This window comes from Plectropomus leopardus, chromosome 18 (assembly GCF_008729295.1).
Source record: "Plectropomus leopardus isolate mb chromosome 18, YSFRI_Pleo_2.0, whole genome shotgun sequence".
NCBI lineage: Eukaryota > Metazoa > Chordata > Actinopteri > Perciformes > Serranidae > Plectropomus > Plectropomus leopardus.
In genome coordinates, this window is record NC_056480.1 from 21,374,533 (window position 1) to 21,392,759 (window position 18,227).

An 18,227-nucleotide genomic window follows, 5' to 3' on the forward strand; every position below is an offset into this window, starting at 1 on the left:
CTTGGTGGTTTTGTAATGTAGCGTGTGATGTGTATGAGCACTGGAGGCGCTGCACCTCCCTGTGTGGGTTGTCAGTTTAAAGCCAACAAAGCTGCAGCTGCATCCACACGAGGTTATGAGACGAAGCTGATCCACAGCTCCGAATGACATCGACGGTGACAAAATAGTACTGTCGGGAAATGGACCTTGTGAATATATGTCGGCACTCCGATCACCTTAAAGAAACGGTAAGACATTTCTGCACACTGCAATGAATTGTACTATGGGGGACGTTACGTCAAAAACAACCAGTACGTAAGTTTCCTTTCCCGAGACCACGAATAAATGACGGCGAATACGCTTCGACTTAAGTCGAATTAAGGTCTTAGCGTAATGGATGTGGGTTATTTCAAATTTAAGGTTAATATTTTAATGTTACAAAACTGGCCTTTCCTGCTAATGTAAGCTAGCTAGCTTAACTATCAGAGACGTTGTGGGGGTTTGTCGGATATAACAATCGTCGACAAAAGGGTCGACCTAAGTGGTAATAATGGCAATAACGCCTATAATGGTATTTTTCAGGCTTATGTTGGACACGTTACGACATGTCCTTTGTTGTGGATCATGTAGTGGATGTTGTTGGAGTTAGCGCGCAAGCGCAGTATTATAATAGCAGCAGTATTATATTTGGTAATTAAAGGGACAATCCTTAAACACGGTTTGTCTGCCAAAGTCCAAAAAACTAACGTAGTAGGGTTACTGCAAGTGCTTTGCTAAATTTAGCAATTAGGGACTTTTCTGTATTTATCAGAGGAGGGGGTGGCTGGGATGGGACTTTTAAAAAAAAATGAACTCATTGTTGCGTATAACAAAGACTGCGGCATGATGAGTTCAAGTGAAGTGAGTAGGTTTCAGCATCAAGTTTGAAGTCTACACAGTAATTTTGGGCATCTCTGTCATTTTAGGGACTGCTCTTTACGAGAGGAGTGGGTGGCTCTGGTGTGACCTCTGTTTTAGTCAATGACAAAGATTTCCATGTGATGAATACTGAAAGTAGAGTGGGTAGATTTCAGCATCAAGTCTGAAATACAGTAATAGTTGATTTGGGGAGGATTTGCATCATTTTAGGGACTGATCTTTATTCACGAGAGGTGTGGGTAGCTTTGGAGTGACTTTTTAAAATTGTATTTACTCATTGCTAGCTATGACAAAGACTGCCATATGAACAATATTGATACTGAAAGTGAAGTGAGTTGGTTTCTGCATAAAATTTAAAGTCTAACCATAATCACTTTATGTCATTTTAGGGACTGTTCTTTATTTGTAGGAAGAAGGGGTGGCTGGGTTCTGATTTCTATTATTGTTTGTTTGTTTTGTTTTGTTTTGTTTTGAGCCTCTCCAAAGCTACAGATGTTTTTCCCTTGAGCCTCCCTGAGTGACTGGGGGAAATGTATTAACCTTCCATTACCATAAATTAATGTTTAATTTTAAAATGTACCACTTAATGTTTGAAAGATAAAAGAGGAAGACAAAATCCTAAAGTTGCAAAAAAGACTCTTGTCATGCATGCAGCTTAGTTTGTACAAATGTTTTATTTTTGGCTTAATATTAAATGAGACACAGATTGATTTTTTTTTAATTAAATAAAAATATTTTGAGCTTAGATTTTTTTTCCCCTGACACAAGTGTTCAGTCCATGTAATGTGTTTATTGACCACCCAAAGGTAATTTCTGTTTTTACAGTTTGTCTATGATAAAGTGTCATCTTTTCCTGTGGTTAAACAAATACTTGACATGCCTCCTCCTTTTTACACCACTTTCCCCTCCCATTAACATCAAACAGTCTCTCATAATGTAAAACATAAAGCAATATACCAAACGCAAATTGAGAGTATGTTTACTTGCTGATAAGTTTCTTACTGTGTTCTTGTTCTTTGTAGAACGGCCTTAAGGATAAAGACCCAGACTGTCAAAATGATTCAGAGAAAGAGGAAGAACCTTTACTTCGAGAAAACCCCCGACGGTTTGTCATCTTCCCCATTCAGTACCCCGACATCTGGAAGATGTACAAGCAGGCACAGGCCTCCTTCTGGACAGTGGAAGAAGTGGGTATCAGTTTGACTTTACTAAGCAATTTAGGTAATTTAATTTTAGTGTTTCTCCAGCTGGCTTAATGGAAAGTATACTTACCAAAAGTATTTTGATGAAAACATACATTTCACAGTATCATAATATTTTAAATTGAATACTTTAGAAGAAAAAAATTAAAAATTCAACCGTGCTGTCATGGCACCACTTGAAATGCGCACAACACATAAAAACCATACTGATTGCTATTTCAGGTTGATTCTCCCATACTGTTATCATAATCAGACACGTGTTATTGCCAAGTCAGTTTGCACTTACAAGGAATTTGACTTGGTGATGATTTGTTGCCTAACAGTTAAACACAGAGCAAACATATAAGGGTGAAAAGCTGTATTAGTGCTGTTTTTTAAAAGCTGTGCAGAAATGTGCAGATTATTGTCCCGGGATGCAAAAGTTCTCAGTATGTGGCTTGTTGATGAGGCTAGCTGCAGTTGGAAAGAAACAGTTTTTGTGGTGTGAAGTTTTAGTCCTGATGGATGTCAGGCTCCTGCTTTAGGGGAGTGATACAAAAAGGTTTATATCTATCTATCTTCTCAGCAGAGTGAATAATATACTGCAGTCTGCCTTTGTCCCTTTGGCAGTCCGACACAAATACACCACCAAAACGAAAAGAGACACTTTGTCATCCACTGCAACGTTTATGAGACTGACAGCTGTACTGTTAATGTGTGTGTCTTTCAGGTTGATCTATCCAAAGACTTGGCACACTGGGACCGTTTGAAACCTGAGGAGAAACACTTCATCTCACATGTTCTGGCCTTCTTTGCTGCAAGCGATGGTATCGTCAATGAGAACCTGGTGAGGGATTTCACTCAGCTGTAACAGATGTTTTGTCACTTATCCCTTAAATATGAAGGCACGCACAAGTATTCAGAGAAATTAGTTAATTGCTATTTTATGATGGATCTAGGCTAAAATAACACATTTTCATGATTTGTTTTTCTATTTTTTCTTCAAAATATGACCTATAGTTTTCAGATTACATTTTGTATATCCTGAGATACATTGCCCGTATAGGGTATGAATTTAACACTTTCCCTGTATTGAATAGTTCATGTGCCAACTTATTAAACATTTGCTTCTTTCTGACATGTTTTGCATAGAAATTTTTTAAAAAGTAAAAAAAAAAAAAAAAAACACACAAAAAAATTTACATAACAGTATTTTTTGAATGCTCGAAACAAATCTAATCTTTGGCCAAACAATGACCTGTCAACATTTATAAACAAAACATGTAATTCCTGTTTTTATGTTATCTTCTTCACTGTGGTGCCCCTACGCTATCCTGTCATAGAGAGTCGCAGTTAGTGGAGGAGAGGAGAATTTATCTGGAACAGTGACACAAATTTGTGTCGCAGCCTCTAAATCTGATGAACCTTCAGGTAGAAAAATAAGAATAACAAAAAATAAAAAGCAATCAGTGTTTCACACTTTTATATTGTTATCTACAGAGACTAGGCCTAAGAACACAAGTATATCTGTGAGTAATTATTGCTAAACTTTATACCCCTTATCTGGGCAGTGTATCCTCCAGGATGTGGACACTGAATGCCCAACATGTTTGTGTCTTATCTAATATATAGGTGCAGAGGTTCTGCCAGGAGGTGCAGCTCCCTGAAGCACGCTCCTTCTACAGCTTCCAGATCCTCATAGAGACTGTTCATTCAGAGATGTACAGCATGCTCATCAACACCTACATCAGGGACCTGAAGGAAAGGTTAGTTCACGTTTCTCATTTTGATCAAGGCCTTCTGATGCTCAGTGGCGATGGTAAGATGGTAAAGATTATGTGCCACAGTGCCTTTGGCGCAAGTACATAACCACAAACAGACATATTTTTCCCATGTGTATAATCTTCTGAAGATTCATACAAACTGTAAGACTCGCACCTGTTCATCGCAGCCTTAGTCTGCTCCACTTTGTGCAAAATTTCTGTTGCTTTTCCAGCTGCAGCAGATGTTTGTGTACTTACAGACTACAAAGGCAACGGTTTTATTGCATTAACAGACAATTCACAACAAACGAATCAAACTCCATGTTGTATTGTTTTACAATATTTAATCATGGCATCACAGATTGGCAGTATTTCATTTTATTTTTTCAATTTATTTATTTATTAACAAGTGTAAGTTTACATATATTTCACAAACATTCATGTTTGTCTACACTGTGCTGGTCCTTACATATCACTTTACATGCATGAATCACCATAACACGGTAAATGAAAAGGAGACTTCATTACTCACATTTTTTCCCCATATTTTAACCCCCTCTCCCTCCCTCCCTACCTCAGAACAATTAAATGTATTTTAAATGTGTATTTTATCACTTTTGAGTATTATGTAATTGTATTTTGTGGGACTGAAAGAAATTAGACGTAATTTGTATTAAAATATTTTATGAGCTTGTGTTTGTACATTTTAAATACTTAAAATGTATTATTTAATATGTCGTTTTATTCTCAAATGAGACACATTTTTATCCCCAGATTTACAAACAATGCAAAAAATAGAGAGAAGGACTTAAAGGACTCTACCAAAAGTTACACACTTTGAGCCAAATAGTGCTGTGGAAATAAGGCATTTGACTGACAAAAGTGGATTTTGTCCACATCAAAAATAACACATTATAACCATACAACCTAAAACTGCAATATTCAGTACTTCTCTTAGTTACTGTATTTAACATTCTGATGTTATGTGGTCTTAGCTAGTAATGTGGGTCATTTTGTGTTAACTGTGTGTTTCAGGGACTACTTATTTAATGCCATTCAGACTATGCCCTGTGTCAAACGAAAAGCAGACTGGGCCCTACAGTGGATAAGCGACAGTAAATCCACATTTGGTAAGATACAACATTCAGTACATCATATAGCAAATAGCATTATAATGAGAAACTCTCGTCCAGAGGAGCTCCACATTTATATATAGTAAACAGCAGTTTTTGACACTTTTTCCCATCAGGAGAGCGAATCGTGGCTTTTGCAGCAGTGGAGGGCATCTTCTTCTCTGGCTCATTCGCTGCCATCTATTGGCTCAAGAAGAGAGGACTAATGCCTGGCCTGACCTACTCCAACGAACTGATCAGCAGGGATGAGGTGAGATGAATTCACAGACAAAAAGACATGTAGATCACTTTGCCGAAAGGACCGCCAATTTTGAGTGCAGCTGCAAAAAAGTGGACAAAACTTGGAAGAGGACTTATGTTTTAACTCAGGCTACAATTAAGAAACTGGAGCCAGTTCGGGGTGAAATTTAAGTTATCCATGACATCATGCAGCACATAAATAATACAACATAGAAATCATAGTCATTGCTCTTGCAGAGGCTGTGCAAGTTCTTCCTGTCACATCAGGCCATTCAGCTCACTCTGAGGCGACTGTTCTGTATCAGTGCCTATATTTGCTGATACTTTGATGCTGCTTTGTTTGGCTCTTCCATTCATACTTTGCTGTTTGAAAATGGCAAAAGGAAATACTGAATTATCTTTATTTTATATGTTAATGTGTCTCTTAGGGACTGCACTGTACCTTTGCCTGCCTGCTGTACAGCTACCTGGTGAAGAAGCCATCAGAGGACAGGGTCAAGGACATCATCACCAAAGCTGTTAGCATCGAGCAGGTCAGACAGTGTTTTTATTTACTTATTTATTTATTTTTACAGTTTATTTATATCGACTCACACTGCAATAGACCAATAAAGCAAAATCTTGTTCTGTAAATATATAAATGCATCTTGTTTGGTGTTGCAGGAGTTTCTGACAGAGGCCTTGCCAGTAGATCTCATTGGAATCAACAGTTGTCTGATGAAGCAGTACATTGAGTTTGTAGCCGACCGTCTTCTCAATGACCTTGGACTGGCCAAGGTAACTATCATACAAAAAAAAAATATATATATATATATATGTATATATATATATATCACAATCAAAAATACACATTTTTCCTCTTACCTGTAGTGCTTTCGATCATTTTTGATAGTTTTAACGTGAGTTGCAGGGTGTTGGAGATATCAGCCGTAGCACTGTCTGCCTTCTGTCTAAAATAATAGAATTAGATGGCATGTGCAAATGCTTTATTTTTTTGGCGCTTTGAGAACGACAAGCCAAGTGCCACATCATTTCATTATATTGGACAGAAGGCAGACATTTTTTCAGCCAAAATCTCCAACACTCGGAGACTCTCACCAAAACAATCTAGACTGATATAAAGCACTACAGGGAAGACAAAAAAAAAAGTATTTTTTGATTTTTGGGTTAACTGTCCCTTTAAAGCAGTCCTCTGCAGTCTAAAACCTTGGAAAAACTACCATAATGACAGATGCTTTGCACGTTATTTAAAGAAAGAAATGCAATCAAATAACATGAAGATGTGTTGATCAATTGTGTTTTGATTGCTATTTGTAATAGCAATAATAATGATTTTCTCTCTCCTTTTATCAAAGGTATACCAAGCTGAAAATCCATTTGACTTCATGGAGTCCATTTCACTGGAGGGGAAAACCAACTTCTTTGAAAAACGAGTGGCGGAGTATCAGAGATTTGGAGTTATGTCAAGTATGATGGACTGTGAATTTACTCTGGATGCAGATTTCTAAAACTTCGATGACATTTTGTTACAACATTGTTACATTTGAGCTATTTATTTATTTTGTTTAAGAACCTGATAAAAAAAAAACACTCTTCGGTCTTGTCACAATACTATCACAGTATTACAAAAGACATGTGCAGTTGCAGATAAAATTAAGTTGCATTGTTTCAGCAGGCATGTATAACTTTTTGGCAATACGGATTGAGCATTATATCTGGAGATCATTAGATGCAAAAACAGTTTGCTGGGTGAACAAATGGATCCTGTAAGCCCTGCCCATGGCTCTTTGTTTACCTCGACATATTGCAGGGCAGACGTGTAACCGGAGTTTTGGATAAACATATGGGTGATAGGAGTTATTAATCTGTACCTCAAAATGGTTAATATCTAGAATATATTTTATTCAAGCTGCAGTTGTGGCAGTTGACTTTTATGGTTGATTGTTTTAACATTTTGTCATTTTTAATGTAAAATAAAATATTTTGTAAAATGGAACATTAATTGTAATTTAATAGTTTTTGATAGGGAAATATATGTTATTTATCAGAGCAGGGGGTTAGCTGGGGGGTGGTTTAGTTTTGTTTTTTTGTTGGTTTTTCTTTTTGGTTTTTTTTTTAATATATCACGACCCTCCCCAGACATTGGGTAGAATGATTGGGGGAAAATACATGAAGCCCCCTCCACCATAAGTTACCAAAATTCATAGTTTCTGGTTATGATAAATGTAGTGGTGTTATGTGATGAAGTAATAATACTTAGTAAAAGTACTGTAACGCCATTGTATTTTATAAAGAAACTGTATACTTCACCATTACTTTTCCCCTAAGCATTTTCCTTACTTACTTACTAAAAATAGGGTAGGAAGGGAGGAGGGGTGGATGGAGGAATGAGGAAATGTTAGGGACAGAAAAACTGGGCTTTGGTTTTTAAATTCTTTAAGTTTTAAAAAAGACCTTGTTTTTTCTTTAATAGTCATGTACACTCCAATTATAAGGTGGTGTACACGTTATGAAGAATTACACCATAATTCTCAAAATTCTGGCCACATGCTTTTGTTTTGTAGCATTTATTTATTTTTTTACTTTCAATACTTGCGTACATTTAATATGATAAAATTACTTTTTATAAGTACAGTAAATATATAGTTTAAGATGAGATAAGATAAAACTTTATTGATCTGGGGAATTTCACTTGTCACAGCAGCTCAAACAGAAATTTAAAAATATACAAATATAACAAAATATAAAATATAAAGTATAAAGTACTCAAGACTGTTTACAGTGTATGCACCTTAAGACTTAATATTTGTATAGGTGACTTCAACTTCTATCAAAGATATTTTTCTAACGTGCGTTTCAAACCCACTTTGTAGGCTTGAAGGTCATAGCATCCCATAATCATCCAAGAAACTATACTGCATTCCTCATTTTGTCCCCCGTTCATAAATAATGAACAGTCCCTAAATTATCTGTTCATACAGTGATCAGAGAGCTAATCTCAGCAGTTTTATTTTCAGATCGGGGTGACCAGTTATAAACAACTATTTAACTATTTATTTGGGTATGGCCAAATCCTGAAATCTAGCTCTACTGCTGACCTTCTAACAGTCCGCATAAATCGGTGTAGTTTTACTGACATTTCGCCCAGCAGTCAGATCAGATTAGCCACTCCTCCGTTAGCATACGGATGCTGGCAATGAAAGCTAACAGCTAGCTAGTGTTTTCGTAATTTGGAAAGATGGCTGGGGACCTGCGAGGTTTTGCGCTGGAAAAAGCCGAGTTGCTTTCCAGCCGATTGAAGGAGCTCTTGACGTCGGGACAGGGGTATGTTCGGGATCAGTTCGGGGTGGATTTGGGTCTGAAGCCTGATGTGTATCCGACGTGGGTCATCCTGTCTACGGCCGCGGTGGGTCTGCTGCTGCTTCTCTGTCTGTCCTGGGCCGCCGTCTGTGGCGGTGTGTTTGTCGGGAAAAAGCGGGGATCCCCGGTCACACAAGGCAGCTGTGAGCCTAGCAAGGCCAGCTTCGTTAAAATTGCCAAACCAGAAGAGCACAAAAAGAGGAACAAAAAGAAAACGACTGAAAAGGTAACGTTACTGCTGGCAGCGCTAATGAGCAGCTGAATCATGGTGAATCAAAACAAGTGCGTCTGTTTATATGTGTCGAGAAACAATTAACGTCAGCGCTAAACAAAGTGAAATCAGTTAGCGTTAGCTACCTTTAAAGTCATTTAATAAGTTGATTCCCTCTGTTATTTTCACTAAAGTTGAGTTGAACGTTAGGTAGACAACTTTGCTATCTCGTACACCATGAATTAGCTAACGTTAGCATCACGGCCCACTTTGTTTACACAATAACAAGCTATCAAGGGACTATCGTGTGACCCACTTACCAAATGACAAAAATAAACCAGCTGAAGACACGACGAATCACGGTATCTCGTCCAGAACATGCTAACTACCCAGATAAATGTTAGGACCTGATTAGCCAGTAGCTAATGACAGTTCAAGTTAGGTAACGTCATTAAAAACCTTATCGTATGCACACACTTAACTATAATTTAACTATAAGTTTAAGTATATTTTAAGGTATGACATACCTGATGTAGGGGTAGGAATACAACAATACGGTATTATCGCGATGCTTGAGTAGATGAGCTTAGTATGACATATATTGTTATATATTGTGATCCATGACCTCATTTCAACTGGAAATCATGTCTCCAGAGGAATACCTTGTCAAAAAAATCAGTTTTTATCTAAAAAGACAAGTTTTCAATCTGTTCATCTCACTTTAATCATTTTTTAAAAAGCAAAGTGTATCCAGTAGACTGAAACAGCCACTGATTACTACTGTAGGCTACCATGGTTTAATTTGTATTTGTAATATTACATTCATATAATTATACATGGATAGTTTCTGTTTCTATGCCATATTGTCATGCAAAAATATCAGGATAATATGATGTATCTATTTTTGCCTGCACCCTTAACCTGAAGCATAGCACTTGTTTTCATGATTAATAAACTGTATATATAAGGTGGAAAGAGGTTGGTTTCACAGATCTGTGATCAAGGTTTGCTGCTTATAAAGCTGTAATTCAATCAGTATAATAACAATTCAAAAACAACATTTTAAACGTGACTACATTGGCTATTCAGTTCAGAGCCAAAAGTCTTATGAAGTTACCCACCACAGAATGGATCCTGTTTTTAGATTTAGAATTGTAGGTTAGTCAATGTTTCCAGTTTAAAAAAAACCGTATGTCCATGTAGCAGTCTGATTTGTGAAGTAAATTATGAAAGATCCACCTTGAAATTAAATGACAGTCTGCAATTAGGTATGTATGTTTAACATCATGTTTATCTGATGTCTGTCTTTCTCTCCCAGAACACTCAGTCCAATGGACAACCAGTGGCTGTAGCTCAGGAGGATGTTAAAGTGACCGAGGTGGTTTCCAAGCTAGCCCAGCAGATAAAAACCAACAAGGTATGCTTCAGCAGCTGCTGCCAAACTAAAAGGACCCAAAACTGATGATGGGCAGGGCAGCTACACATTTCTCTAAAGTCTTGCTCATTTGTGTTGAAGTTTAATGAGACAGTTTTATTGGTGAAATACTGCTGAAATCTCACTGTCACTCCTTGTCAGATTTGCCGATGTGGCTAGGCTTCAAAGAACAACAAAGTTACAGGATTGCTGTCAGTATTTTTTTTTTTAAACCCTGTTCTTTCATTAATGTTGCTTTAATTTCTCTCTCCACAGGTTCATGAGGTACAGGCGCCTGTGCACGTGAAAAAGAACAAGAAGAAAACCAAGACAGAGGTGAAACCAGTCCAGCATGTGTCTACAAATGACGGGAAGGAACCTGATGATGGTGAGACGAAACTGTTGTAGGGGATGTTTCATAACAACTTCTCATTTTAAACTGATGCTGTAGTTTTAGCCTGTACACACCCCTCACGTGGGCAGTATTCACAGCCTATTTGACCTCTGTGGTCTTGCCTGTTGTAACCAGCGTCAACAACAGTTCATCCACAGTCAATCATTGAAGTTATTATCACTTACTGCAAAGTAAGTCACCTAACTATTTAATGTTGTTTTTTGGTGTCCAACAGGTGCGTGGGAGACCAAAGTCAGTAACCGAGAGAAGAGGCAGCAGCGCAGAAAGGACAAGGGCCCTGAGGACTCGGGTGGCCCAGGAGGGGTGGAGGCTCCCAAGAGCAATGTGGAGGCACCTGTGGCCTCAGCACCTACCAACACCAGGAAGAACAGAGGAAACCAAGGTATACATCAGTGCAACAAACATGTTTTTACAATATAGTGTTGACAGAACTGAGCATATGTTTAGCAGCTTGATTTGAACAGTTCACTCATGTCGTAAAAAGAATTATCTGGTAATGTTGTAAGGTACTCAGACATGTTATTTTGCCACATTGTTACAGAGTCCCTGCTTTCAAGGCCCACTGCAAAAGGGGAGACAGCTAGTGCAGCGGGTAAAGAAACATATTTTTTTAAGCATTTATTGTGACGGAGATATGAAAACTATTCAATAGCTTCCCTTTTCTTTAGTTCTTTTTCCTTATATTCCTAATTAAAGCTTTTCTAGTATATAGATGAGGAGGACGATATACATAAAGATGTCCTCCTGGGTGTGGTAACTGAACGAGCCTATGATAGTTTTTAAAGAAATGATCTTGGTCTTAAAGGAAAACTTTTGTATTTTTCATCTTGGACCTATGTCTAAGTTAGGGATGCACGATATTGGACTTTTTGCTGATATCCGTTATGCCAATATATAACAACTCTTTTGGCTGATAACCAATACTGATATATACACTTTCTTTCTCACTTAATTTTAGTCATCATCAAGTCTCATCTGTATTAGAATTAAAATCATATTATGCATAACCTATGGAGATATAAAATACAATGCTTTTCAGTGTATGTAATATTCTTTCATTGTGGAAAAAAAGACAGATACTCCAACTTAGGGTTGATGCTTTGTGCATGAAATCGGCATGTTAGCTGATTCCAATATTTCATTTTAAAACTAATATCTGTCAATAACAATGACATGTTGATATTATTGTGCATCCTTAATCTAAGTGACTAATGGAGACATTTTTCTAAAATTGGACCAGTATTGAGAGATACCTGCAGCTGCAGCAGCAAAACAGGTTGTAATGTAAACCCTGCGGGCAAATAGGCACTGTCAATTTATGTAATTTTACGTCATTTTATGTCCACTAAAAGTGCTTGTTTTTGTTACTGACGGGCTCAGATTGTTATTAGAAGTGTCTGACAACATTACAGAAAAGACTCCTCAGAGAAATTAAACATTTTTTTCAACCTTTCGCTGATGTGGTCTATTTGTCAGTGTGTGTCTTACTCAAGGACAAGTCACTCATTGACAAAGCATCCTGTGTGAGTCCCTGTCTTCCCCCGATGTCTGTCTCCTCAGTGACTTCCAGGTGGAGAGAGGAGCCTTCAGTTAATGGCGGAGGATGGACCTCTGTCAACCTGTCTGTGAAGGTCCCTCGTCAGATGGCTGCTATGGAGGGGACCAAGTGGAATACCATGCCCACGGCTACTCATTACAGGGCCCCTCCTAAGACTCAGTCCTGGGGACAGGAAACACAAGGTACCACCCCAACCTGGGTAGACCTCTGAACACCACATATCTAAATATTAATAGCAGTGCTGGCTTCGCTCAGCACCGTGGATTTGAAACAAAACAATAAATATGTTTGGGAGTAATCACATACACATTGGGTGAACAGTGTCAGGCTTTTAGTCTTTTTTATTCTTGTGTGATTTAACAGTCCCAGTTATTACTATGTAGATTAGCAGTATGATCAGAGATTTCAACATACAGGATCATTTGTGTCCACACACCTATTTCAGCATTTTCAAGACTGGCTACAATAACGATAAAACCATTTTGTATGCTAACATAATTAAAAAAAAAAAATTACAATAAGATTTTTCTTGCATTTAATTTCACTGAGATAAAAGTATATTTTTAAGGCTTTCCAACTGAGCCATCTGCTGGACAAAAGTGGTATTGCAAGAGTAAGAGCAAGAGAAATAGGCTGGAGTGGCATTGTTAAAAATTTGAAACCTTAGTAAATTGGTTTGTTTTCTTTCAAATACATGGTGAGACGGCAATGAGCAGTTTGAGTTTTTAAGTCATGGCTCAGAAATTAGCAAGAAAAAATAAATTAAAAAAACAAGAAAATGCTGAAGTGCTGAATATTGAGTAAAAAATATGTATACATTTTTTCTGAAACTTGATTTTAAATAAAAACTAATTGCTTCTAAATATAGTTTGCTGGACATTTTTCCAGATTATTTTTTTTAATTTGCTCTTATTTTCTTGTCACCTTTTACTCATTTCTTGCAATTTATGGGACATTTCTTGCCAAGATGTTCTTTGCCTTTTTTTCCCCATGTTTTCAAAAGGAATCAAACCAATTTACTCATCTTAACACAGCACAAGAAAACTGATGAGGGTTAAAGAAGCTATATGCATTTCTCAGAATATGTATATGATTTTAGAGTCTGAGCTGGGATTGTCTGCACACAGTTCTAAAGATTGAGGTCGCTGAGCCAGCAGCTAACAGTGCTAACTCTACAAACTGTGCTAACAACATTGTCTGAAGATGTTATTGAGCTCCACTATTTGTTTGTCAGAGCAGCATTTCGACGATATAAATTATAGCATGTTTCTGTGTGCTCTCTCCAGCAGCATGGGGTGGCATTGATAGTCGTATGAAGACTGACCTCAACCCTGTTACCTTCTCCATGCTGGGACTAAACACCACAGGTTGGTATTGTGATTGACTGTTATCACCCAGTCACAAAGCTGACTCTACTTCCGGGATGTGTATTCAGAAGCATGTTTGATGTAGCTTTTCCACTTTACTGTAACAGCTTCCAGTGAGGGTTTTTTTCTGCACCTTGACTTAGTTACCTTTTTTCACCTCCCGCTCTCTCTCCATCTCCCTCTGACTGGCCTCTCAGATCCAGTATCAAATTCAATGGAGCTGCAGTGGGCGAGGGGCCCTGATGTTGATGATGAATGGTCTGGATTCAGTGAGTATTTCCGCAGCCTATTTCACGCAGCTCAGCCTTCTAAAGAACACCAGATCATAAAAAGAAAAGTTAAAGCTTCCAGTGATTTTTTTTTTTTTGTCAAAGTTTAATTTTATGTCTTAAAATTAAATACATGCACATAAAAAACATCAATTCTTATATCCCGTCCTGTGACCATCAAGACTCGATGTGATCCGATCACCCAAACTGCTTGCCGAGGTGGTCTGGTATGCATTTGACCACATATCTATGACAGGACAAAGGCTAATGCTTCCTGATGTGTCCCCAACACGGTCATAACAGGAAAATATGTCAGCTGCTAACATGACTTGCGGAAGTGTGGACATAGTAACTGTGTGCAGGGCCAGCAATAATGTACTGTGTGATGATGGGAATTATTTTAGATGGCATAGCAGCAGTGGATCCAAGCTCTGACTGGAATGCTCCAGAAGTGCACTGGGGAAACTATGAAGAGCCCCCTCTGTTGGTGACACCAGTGCCTCCAGTGAAGGAACAGCCAGTCCCCAACAAGGTATCACTGACGCTCTGTCAAACCCTTTACATGGTTAACTAACCATGAGACATTTTTAAATAAACTCTACATAAAGCCTTAAAGTCTTAATACTATTTTAAGAAGGCTTTTTATATTCTGGATTAAAGAGGCAATACAAATGCTAAGATGTTAAACATTTGCATGAATAGAAAAATCAGCAACAGAATACCTTTGATTCTCTTTTGTGATTCATTTGGTATTTTAATGTCCATCCCAAAGAGTACTTCCTGTTTTCTCCCTGCCATTGGTTACCAAAAGCTAGTGATTCTAATTGTCTGATAACCTGAATGTCTGTTTTTGTGATGGCAGGTGTCAGAGGATGAGAAGGACACTGAAGACCCCTCTGGTGGAGCAGCCAAATCCAAGAAGAAGAGGAAAAAGAAGAAGAAAACAGAAGAGGAGGCTGCATCTGAGGCTCAGGCAAGAAAAGACAAACATCAAGCTGTCAGATTAAAAACCTTGCTATAAATTATGAAACAGTTTTATTTATTTATGGCATTTATTTGTACATATTTACATCAAATTAACATAGGCATTTTTTTCTCAGTTTTGTAATGTCATTGCATTTCTTTGATTGTAGTTGGTGAGCACAACGCCTCCCGTCAACACAGTACCCAAACTCCAAGAGCCTCCTGTGCTGGCCTCCAAAAAGCAGAATCCCAGCATATCATCTTCTCAGAGTAGGTTTCAACGGCTCAGACTCTGAGTTCATATTAACTCACAGCAAGGATATATATATATATATACAGCATACATATTGTATATATATATATATATATATATATTTGTAGTACAGATTGTTTGCAGGTCCATCTGCTTTCATTTATTGATTGAAATTTATCTACAGCGTTAAATTGTAGTGTGTAATACCTTTATATATGCATTGAGGGGAAACTCTGTAATCACATACACACACATGCACAATCAGGACCTATACGTGCATTAAATGGAGAGATGTCAGAGTTAGGGGGTTGCCCATGGAAAGCAGTTGGAGATTTGGTACCTTGCTTCAGGGTACCTCAGCAGCGCCCAGGAGGTGAACTGGCGCCTCTGCAGCTACCAGTCCACACTCCATACTTGGACCAGACGGGGACTTGGCCCAGCGACCCTCTGATTGCCAAGCCAAGTCCCCACAGACTATTGCTGCCTTACTGTACCTATATACTAACCTGCAATCTTTCAATAAGGAAAAGATTATTTATCCAAAAATGAGTCTCAAATTTGGTTAAAAATATCTTCAAATGTCTTAGAAAGCATTACATTTTGGTGCCTGTAGACTCCCTTAGTATAGTAAAAATAAGATGGTTCTCAGCAGAAACGTTTTATTTTTCCTTTTTCATCTTCTTGCAGAGAAGCCTGAGCAGACTGTGGAGCCTCCGAAGCCCTCTCAGAAGAAGAAGGTACGAAGGGAAATATGAAGTCACATCATTGGTCCACACAAAGCATATGCAAATGATTGTAAAACGTGTCACATGCAATAACTACCAGGTACAGAGTTTCTTTCTGAGATACATAAACAGTTTATGAGTTACCGAAACAAAAAGAAGGCAAGCGGTGGATATCAGCTGCTTCGCTAAATGTAGTGATGAAATGTGGTCCTATGGACTGAGATCTTAACTAATTTGCACTATTTGCTACACTGCAACCAGAGTGGAGTTTCAGGGGAGGTGGACTTGCAGTGCAGGTACATGTTCATGTAATACTTTTTTTATGGCATCAAAAGTGTTTTTTTTCCCTCTCGAAGTGTGTGTGTTTATAAATTCAACCCCAAAAACACAACATGTTTTTTTTTTTTTTTTGTTAATGGAAATTTCCAAAAGAAGAAAACATGTTTTCTCCGAATAATATTGCACTTTGTTTTGTTTACCATGCTTTCTGCCTCTATATCAATACTGAGATGTGTGGGAGCAAGCTGCATGTGTGGGCTGGTCTCAGATGGGGATAGGTTCAGGTTTTTTTCAAGTCTATCCCTGTACAACCCTCATGTATCTATATGTACACAGGGTTGCTTGGCCATAAAGTCATACCCTCATAGCGTAACTACATTATAAGTAATAGGGTTCAAAAATCCACACTCCTCACTTTGTGCAAAAATGCATTCTCAAGTTTATCTGAAGCTAATATGAGGATGCAGTCCCAGCAGTCATATGGGGTTTGTTGCCACGATAAAACCCTGACAATAAACCTTCACGTGACTGCCTGAACAAAGGTTTGATGTAGCTGTTCTCAGACTGCTGAAGCCTGGTATTAGTTTTGAATGTTTGAACATTAGGCGGCACTTTTTCACAGTAAGGCTCCAATCATACAGAGCTCATTTTAACACCATTTTCATTGCAGATTTGGAAATCTGTGAGTTTACTTCTTAGCAAAATAGCGGAATAAATAAAGAAGAAGCAAGCTGCAGAACACACTCTCTGATTTGGGCCTAAAAATGCATTTTGTACCTCATTTGTTACATTGTAGTAGCGCTATGAAGGTGTCACTGCACAGCCAGTATGGACAAGAGTAATGATTACAGCAGCCTATGACTCTCACAACAAACACATTACAAATGTTGTGTTAAAATAGGTTTGCCTATCCTTTTAAGTAATATCTACCAAAATCTATCTTTTGATTACAAACATGCTCCTTGTAAAAGCTCCTTCATAAAGAATGGCAGCTGTGATCAGGTTGTTTCACAGCAGAAAAAAATAGTATTTGGCCATGGAAACTTCTCCACAACCACCCCTGCAGTGTATCCCACCTCTTTACTGTACATATGTGTGGTAGTATGTTCCAAACTTTCTTTTTTTGCCAAAATATGGTTAAATACAGTACTAGGCTTGAGCTTCGAAGCTGTGGGGAGATACAAAGCAAGACACTGACTACAATTGCATGAAAAAAATCTGTTTTTTTGCCCTTATTCCAAAAAACCCCCAATATTCCTACTAAGCTGTTTACATTGGCTAATGAAAATGAATACTCCGCATTTATTCCCACATACATGCAGGCGTACATACTCCGATGAATGGCCCTAATGGGTCTTATACTACGTCAAAATATTTTAAAGGGAGTGGCTGTTGCTTGTGCCATTTTTGTTTCTTTGCATCAAAATCAAGGTTTTCCAAAGATTTCCACCTGTGGCACACTTGTTCTCCCCTGCGTGCACAGCCTCTCTTTCATTCCTTCAACCACCTGCTTGTAAAGTTTGGCATTCCAGTATGTACACATACTGTAAAAACTGTCGATATCAATGTCTTTCAAAAGGTTAAAAAGGTGTGTTTCTCCTTCTGACCAGAAATCTTGGCTTTTTTTTGTTTGTGGTTGAGGCGTTCATCTCTACCACGGCCTTGCAAACTGTTGTTTTGTGTACAACACATTTGTGACAGCACACAGAGCTGACAGCAAACAGACAAGCTGTGTGTATTGCAAAGTGCATTAAAAACCTAAACTAAGACGTTTATTCTGAATGCGCTGCATACATGTCGAAAGGCTTCTTCTGGAACCCTCAATAATACAGCGCCACGTCTCAATCGGAAAATGCTACATTTAGAAAAAGGCCTATTAAAAAATATCCAAATGGAATATGCTGTTAACATGACGCACATCAAATTCAGAATAGTGTCACATTTGGAATAATATTGGAATATAAGTGTGCATGTAAACATGTCACTGACGGAATGTATTTAGCCAGATTTGGTAAAAATTTAAGTGACGATTCGGAGTGCACTGTCAGCAGAAAAATTACTGTTTTATCAGTTATGGATAAGATGAGATGATTTCTTCAAGGACAATGCTGAATTTGAAATTTGGACTTTGTAAACTGATTCTGGGTTCACATTGAGGACTGTAGATAACTGTTGTGTATAGAGCGCAGTAACTGATAT

The 18,227-nt window shown here is 38.0% G+C and overlaps 2 protein-coding genes across 4 annotated transcripts; both read left to right on the top strand.

The window, feature by feature from the left end:
- The first annotated feature begins 54 nt into the window (after positions 1-54).
- Positions 55-7,210, top strand: rrm2b (ribonucleotide reductase M2 b). The gene is made up of 9 exons (XM_042507212.1): positions 55-227; positions 1,920-2,084; positions 2,809-2,925; positions 3,711-3,844; positions 4,877-4,971; positions 5,091-5,224; positions 5,643-5,747; positions 5,878-5,991; positions 6,570-7,210. The coding sequence occupies exons 1-9, from the start codon at positions 180-182 to the stop codon at positions 6,720-6,722; spliced, it is 1,065 nt and encodes a 354-aa protein (XP_042363146.1). The 5' UTR covers positions 55-179; the 3' UTR covers positions 6,723-7,210.
- Positions 7,211-8,215: 1,005 nt separating this feature from the next.
- Positions 8,216-16,078, top strand: mtdha (metadherin a). Of its 3 annotated transcripts, none has more exons than XM_042506495.1 (12): positions 8,216-8,800; positions 10,104-10,202; positions 10,476-10,587; positions 10,829-10,996; positions 11,156-11,206; positions 12,175-12,354; positions 13,462-13,539; positions 13,737-13,808; positions 14,213-14,340; positions 14,671-14,781; positions 14,942-15,041; positions 15,712-16,078. In XM_042506495.1, the coding sequence occupies exons 1-12, from the start codon at positions 8,453-8,455 to the stop codon at positions 15,777-15,779; spliced, it is 1,515 nt and encodes a 504-aa protein (XP_042362429.1). In that variant the 5' UTR covers positions 8,216-8,452; the 3' UTR covers positions 15,780-16,078. The 3 variants fall into 3 exon arrangements, with proteins under 3 accessions (XP_042362429.1, XP_042362430.1, XP_042362428.1); XM_042506494.1 differs by having other exon boundaries at positions 8,219-8,800; positions 13,459-13,539; XM_042506496.1 differs by lacking the exon at positions 11,156-11,206 and having other exon boundaries at positions 13,459-13,539.
- The last annotated feature ends 2,149 nt before the right edge of the window (positions 16,079-18,227 follow it).

Excerpts from the sequence above, each read along its gene's own strand:
- mtdha (XM_042506494.1), top strand. The coding sequence starts at position 8,453 with ATGGCTGGGGACCTGCGAGGTTTTGCGCTGGAAAAAGCCGAGTTGCTT. Across the intron at positions 13,540-13,736 it reads GCTGGGACTAAACACCACAG|ATCCAGTATCAAATTCAATG; the intron begins GTTGGTATTGTG and ends CTGGCCTCTCAG. Across the intron at positions 13,809-14,212 it reads TGATGAATGGTCTGGATTCA|ATGGCATAGCAGCAGTGGAT; the intron begins GTGAGTATTTCC and ends GAATTATTTTAG.
- rrm2b (XM_042507212.1), top strand. The coding sequence starts at position 180 with ATGGACCTTGTGAATATATGTCGGCACTCCGATCACCTTAAAGAAACG. Across the intron at positions 2,085-2,808 it reads CCTTCTGGACAGTGGAAGAA|GTTGATCTATCCAAAGACTT; the intron begins GTGGGTATCAGT and ends TGTGTCTTTCAG. Across the intron at positions 2,926-3,710 it reads GTATCGTCAATGAGAACCTG|GTGCAGAGGTTCTGCCAGGA; the intron begins GTGAGGGATTTC and ends TCTAATATATAG.